General features: G+C 45.2%; 1 protein-coding gene and 1 pseudogene across 1 annotated transcript; one reads left to right on the top strand and one right to left on the bottom strand.

Moving 5' to 3' along the window:
* The first annotated feature begins 348 nt into the window (after positions 1 to 348).
* LOC119360719 lies at positions 349 to 1,064 on the top strand (annotated as a pseudogene).
* Positions 1,065 to 1,540: 476 nt separating this feature from the next.
* On the bottom strand, positions 1,541 to 4,792 carry LOC119362759 (gamma carbonic anhydrase 2, mitochondrial-like). The gene is made up of 5 exons (XM_037628015.1): positions 4,500 to 4,792; positions 3,437 to 3,580; positions 3,099 to 3,224; positions 2,705 to 2,856; positions 1,541 to 2,124 (listed from the first exon to the last, which is right to left on the bottom strand). Exons 1-5 carry the CDS (start codon positions 4,612 to 4,614, stop codon positions 1,837 to 1,839), a joined length of 825 nt encoding a protein of 274 aa, XP_037483912.1. The 5' UTR covers positions 4,615 to 4,792; the 3' UTR covers positions 1,541 to 1,836.
* Positions 4,793 to 6,478: the final 1,686 nt, after the last annotated feature.

Genomic DNA, 6,478 nt, shown 5'->3' with positions numbered 1-6,478 from the left:
TTGTCCGTCTGTTCTTCTCTAAAAATTTCCGCCATCACTTCAACACAGCCAAGTCCTTTGTCCTGCTTTTGACGAAAGCCTGAAACCAACAAGTTGAAGGTTCAGACTTCAGAGTCAGTCGATCAGGAGAGTGCCATAAACGTCTGGAGGAGACGAGTGTCAAACAGCAATCACCCTCGTCCCAGAAATTCCATGGAGAAAATGCTGACTAGTTACCGAGTGCCAAAGCAGTTAACTTTCTGCTATAAAAATACCAGCAGAAATTCGGTGCTCACTACTACTAATTCTTTCACAGAGAACTAACTGAAAGCAGACCAGGAGCCAAGGGATCGACAGGGAGGAGGAGGAAACAAACGACAGCAATGGCGGGTGGCGAAGGAGACGTGAAGCTGCTGGGCCTGCGGCTGAGCCCGTTCGTGGCGCGCGTGCGCATGGCGCTGGACGCCAAGGGCGTGCGCTACGAGTACGTCTAGGAGGACCTCGCCGCCAAGAGCGACCTGCTCCTCGCGTCCAACCCGGTGCACCGCAAGGTCCCCGTGCTCATCCACGCCGGCAGACCCGTCTGCGAGTCGCTCGTCATCCTGCACTACGTCGACGAGGCGTGGCCCGGCGCGCCGGCCCTCCTCCCCGCCGGCGCCCGCGAGCGCGCCGCCGCGCGGTTCTGGGCCGCCTACGTCGACGGCGAGTTGTTCCCGGCGTGGGGCCGCGTCATGATGGCCGCGACTTAGGAGGAGCGCGCGGAGCCGGCAGGCGAGGCGGCCGACATGGTGGCGCGACTGGAGCAGGCCTTCAAAGAGTGCTCGGATGGCCGCGCCTTCTTCGGCGGTGACGCCGTGGGGTACGTCGACGTCGTGCTCGGGAGCAACCTGTTCTGGTTCGAGGCGCTGCGGAGGTTGTTCGGCGTGCGGCTGGTCGACGAGGGGAGGACCCCGCTGCTGGCCGCGTGGGCGGGGCGGTTCGGTGAAGCCGCGGCGGCGAACGGGGTGGTGACGGACGCGCTCGTCGACATGGCGGTGGAGCACGCCAAGAAGCTCCGGGCTGCTGCCATGGCTGCCGGCAAGTGAGAGGGCAGGGGCTTGAGAGTTTAGAGCTTTACTGCTATTGGTCAGAGGTAGTTGAATGAGATTTAGTTTTGTGTAAGAAAAGAGAGCAAATAAATCATGTTGCTGAGGTGTCCTAGTGCAGTAAAAGCATACTTAGCATGCTTGATAATCATAAAAAATCTCATCTCAATAAATGTACACAATATCAACACAGCATGCATATAACTTAGAACAAAATTTCAAATCCAAATAAGATATACACATCACAAAACAAGTAAACAACATTTTGTAAATACTCCAGTTGCTAAAATCTAGTATTCACAACAAATTTGAATCCAATACTATCCACATGATTTAATTTGACTTTTAATTGAAAATGGATGAAACTGAAAATTGAAATTTAGCAGCAGCATGTTTCAACATTGCCGATGTCTCTAAAATTTGGTGATCATTAGGGAAGCCAATTGGTAAACAGTAAAAAACAAGGGGCAAAGATAGAAGATTGAATCACTGTAAGCCATTTAAAAACAAACAGATCACAATTAAGATGCACTCTAGAGTACAAGACAGGACTGCTTGAACAATGTGCACTTCATACAGAAGGTGTAAAAGTGATCCCGGGCTCCTCTTCATTGCAATGTGAAAGAGAGGTACTGTATGCGGTCGATCCTACAACAGCGCTCGACCCAAATCTTATTGGGCATGAAAAAACAGAGAACAAGACCAAAACATACGTCAAATGTTCCAGGTCGCCACTTATCAAAATCAAAGCATCCCTACGAGGGGCTTGATCTCAGTGAGCGACAGCTGCTTTCGGTGCTTTGTCTGGGAGTATGTTGTCGGGGAGGATGAGCTGCGGCGGGATCTCACGGACCACTCCGAGCATTGAGTCGTACTCCTCGTCTTTGTGAGCAAACTTCTTCCTCAGCTTCTTCTCGAGCTCAATCTCGTCGAAGCTCTTGGAATTCTCAGTGGCATGAACATGAGCTAAGTTGATGTAGTTGGCTGCCGATTGGGCGATGAATGTGATCTCCTCCTCTGTCAGCTTCCTTAGGAACTTGGCAGGATTACCAACCCAGACCTAATCATGAAGGAAGACGTATGATTCAGTAGAGTCACACAAGATAGATTTTTCATTTCAAAATATAAAGCTGAACATCCTTGTCTTCGAGTTGCCGAATAACCAGTTAAATTAATTAATAAATCCAGAATATGAGCTTCCAGACAAATTGTTCTTCAACAGAATGGTTCCTGACACCAGACAGATTTATTAACTGTGCTCATAAAGAGTTCTAACAGCAAACTGTTCTTTGCAAAAACGTAAGTCTAACCTAGAAATTGAGCTAGTATTAAACATTATTGAGCTTCCAGATTGATTGTTCTCCAATAGAAAGGTTTCCTGAACATTATTAACTGTACTCCTAAAGAGTTTTAACTACAAACTGTTCTTTGCAAGAACATAACTCTAATCTAAAACCATTTAAATCTATATATGTCATTTTTCAGCCAGGAGTATGACAATCTTCTAATCAACATGTCGTGAAGAATGACATCTTAGTATAATGCATGATTGCAGCCAATACTGTTAAATAACATAATGATGACAGTTGATGCATAATGACCATCTAAAAACTGGCTTATCAAGACAACAAGAAAATAACCTCCCCAGAAGGAATCCTTGTATTCTGCTTGACAAGAGATCCGGCGCCAACCATGCTGTGCTTTTCAACAACCACTCCGTCAAGCAAAGTGGCGCCCATACCAACAAAAGCTTCATCCTCAATGGTGCATGCATGTAAAACAGCACTATGACCTGGCAGAAATTTATTACTTTAGGCAGTATTATAATAGAGTCAATCATCAAGACAAAATGAAGCTCAGCGTTTTAAATCCACAAATCAATCACGAGGATGAGATATAGAACAGATTTATATTTATTTATTTTTGTAAATGACGCCATAGCATAATTGTCTTGAAAATGAGGTAAACCAAAATATTGGTAGCATGTTGTAGTTGCTTACATATATAAATATAGAATGAGCTAGGATTACTGACCTACTGTAACGTTGCTTCCAATGATTGTCGGAAGGACCTTCCCGCTAATGTTAGTCTTTGCAACATGTACAAGGGAGTTGTCTTGTATATTTGATCCAGATCCAATACGAATACTGTTGACATCACCTGAAGGCAAGAACAGAAAACAACAAAATGGTCATACTACTATCCATTCTGAGCACCATACGGTCAAAGTCATGTTCATTTAGAAAATAAAATTTTATGTAATACATCGACACCTAGAGAACCTCCTGGTTCAAAAATAATCATTGATGCGAACAAGAGAAGAAAATAATCAGGATAATGAATGACCATGGTTAGCCAGGTGAAGTGTTTACCTCTCAAAATGGAGCCATACCAGATCGATGATCCATGTCCAATCTCAACATCACCAATGACAGATGCACTGGGAGCAACAAAAACATCTTTGTTGATCCTTGGCTCCTTATCAAATATGCTCATGACTGTACGATGCCTTGACACTGATAAAGACATAGAAAAGGGTAACCACAGGTCAGAAATTAAGTTTTTTGAATCTCACCAAAGTAGCTCATGCCTCATGGTTCTACAATGATCGATCAAGATAGGTACACAGGAGCCTTCAAATAGTGAAGGGAAACTACTACCCATTGTTGTTATCCATAGGTCAGAAATTAAGTTTTTTGAATCTCACCAAAGTAGCTCATGCCTCATGGTTCTACAATGATCGATCAAGATAGGTACACAGGAGCCTTCAAATAGTGAAGGGAAACTACTACCCATTGTTGTTATCCATGCATTCAATTCCTGGTCATTTACCAGATAAAGCATGTTGACAGTTAATTTCCACCAACTATAGCACTGGGCCTAACTCAAACAGGAAATGGCGTTGTTCGTGATGCTATGGGACATAAGTTAAATAGATAATCAATTTGACAGACACGCGAAATACAGCACTCCCACAAAAAAGTCAGTATGGTCACCATAACAATGCCTTATTATGCTTAACTTACAGCTAATTTAGAAGGTGAGAATAAGAGATTGCGATACTACATTTTATCGATAACTGACAATACTGCAAGTCAACAAACAGAACAGCAAACCTGGAGCGATAGCACCAAACCCTAAATGTTAGGCCCATTTCAACTCTCGAGTCACATTACCAGTATGGCAGTACCAATTTCTATTCCAGTTTCATTCGCCCCCATAAGAATCCCAAAAGTTCTGAGGCTATCAAAGAATACGGGTGCCCTGAGTCAACCTGATCTGCTACCGAACATCTCCGAAACTATTGAGTGCGACAATTGACGACCGGCTACCAGCCAATACTACGGCTGCGCCAAATCGAAATGGATAGAGAGCCCGTAGGGAGCAAGGGGTGACCGGACTGAGGGGGAGACGGACGCGGAGATGGATGATTACCCTGCTCCTCGGCGCGGAGGCCGCCCTGGATGGTGGATCCGAGGCGGTCCATGGCCTGCCCCGTTCCACGGATCCACTTGCCCACCGTGTAGATCGCGCGCCCGAGGGTCCCCATGTCTTTCCCCCTTCTGCTCGCTCGATCCCTGCTCCGGTCGGGGCTCGCCGCCGGCAGCCTTAGGCGAGGTGGGGTTTAATCGCGTCTGAGGGGAACGAGGAGGGGAGGGGAAGGGGAGATATGAGCCAGAAGACAATGGCTGCGGCCGAGGAGGAAGTGGAGCTGCGGGAGAGAGAGAGAGAGACAGAGAGAGAGAGAGAGAGGGAGGTCAATAGCTCTGGGCCCAAATTACATGGGCCTTGCTGTTGACTAGCGGGTTCGTATTACAGGCCGGCCTGGTAGGAAGAATACTCAGTTTTTTGGATCTCTAAAAAAAATCTTTTTTTTTTGGAAAAACCGAATATTCTAAACAAAACATTGAATGGAAGAAAGTTTCCTTAAAAACACCTAAAAAAAGTTTCCTTAAAAATAAAATGGGAGAAAAAAATCAGTTTTCAATTTCAAATATATAATATCTAATAAATCATCACCTTAGGAGGTTTACAAGATGATGTGGTGTAGATTGATGTGGGTTTAAGCCAAATATATGTTGATTAGGACTTTAACCTCCTTTGACCGATCTGACTATCGCCGCCTTCTTCCAAGCCCCCCCCCCCACCCACACACACACACACAATTTTACTACTTGCATGCATTAGGAAATACCCTCCAGTAGCTTAGTTGTCTTCTACTCCCTTGTGTCAACAGATGGTGCCTTGTGCACACCGAATTGTTGATGTTGGAGGTCAACTGGTCCTGGGAGTTAAGAAAACCAACAAGTGACATCGTGCAACAAACAAGAGATAACTCGTGGTGGTGAGCAAAGACGATAGGTGGCACTGCCATGCTTGAACTCGTACTCCTCGAGGTAGAGGGCTCCACACATAGTGGAGAACGGGAGACCACAATCCACATTCAACATCTCCTTCAATGTCATGCTGCCCAATGATGACATCCCCTCATGCGACCATCGTCGCATGCCTAACATGTCAAATCTCAAGTCGCCAGGGAGTTTGTATGTGTCCAATCTTAGAGTTGGTCAAATGGGAGCCAATAAACACTAAAACGTCCTAAATGGTTGACACGTCAACTCGAAAACCATCTAAGGGGGTGATTAAATATTGTATATTTTCGGATTTAAATCAAACCTAAGTCACTTCAGTAGGGTATGCTTCTCTGGGATACACTTAGGTACACTTTATGAAATTTCCGAAAAAAAGAAATAGGATAGCGAAAGTAGTGGGGGCGCTCTCGAGGCCACACCGCCATTGCTACTTGGTTTGTTGTGTGAATATTTAATTATACCCATGAGGTCCCACTTAATCCTACTTGCCAAATCAACCAAAGCCAAGCTAGTTGTCATGATCAACATGTCAAACAGGAAGAAAAGCTAAGAATACCAAGTCAAAGAGGCCACCAAAGACAAAAGGAGCCCAATGAAACAAAGAAGCCCATGAAGAGAAGCCCACATAGTGGAAGATTGAGAAATGAGAAGAAACTGTCCAACATGGGTGCTCCTATTTGGCGACCTGCGCGCCAAGGAACGGGCGCGCACACCAGTGGCGGATCCAGAAATTCAACATTGGGTGTTTATTTTTTTTTCTCTTCCTAACAGATACGCCAATTGGTTCAGGGCAACAGAAATAAAATATAAAAATTGTGCAGGTGATTGGTTTTCAAGAAAGTAATTTAAGAGAATATTTTCTCAATCCTGGGGCTGATACTACTGGTAGGATTAGAACCAATTTGAGATGTTTGTAAATTGCTACAGTAGAATGCTCCCCTCCTGACGTTGAGAAACGCGTGGACAGAAGTGGGCTGCTCCTGAACTTCTGTCGGGCTAGTGGCCTCCTCCGCTAGTATTTTTGCCACTTATGCATTAGAC

Source organism: Triticum dicoccoides, chromosome 2B (genome assembly GCF_002162155.2).
Source record: "Triticum dicoccoides isolate Atlit2015 ecotype Zavitan chromosome 2B, WEW_v2.0, whole genome shotgun sequence".
Lineage (NCBI taxonomy): Eukaryota > Viridiplantae > Streptophyta > Magnoliopsida > Poales > Poaceae > Triticum > Triticum dicoccoides.
The sequence above is the reverse complement of the archived record's forward strand: the minus strand, read 5'-3'. Positions and strand labels throughout refer to the sequence as shown.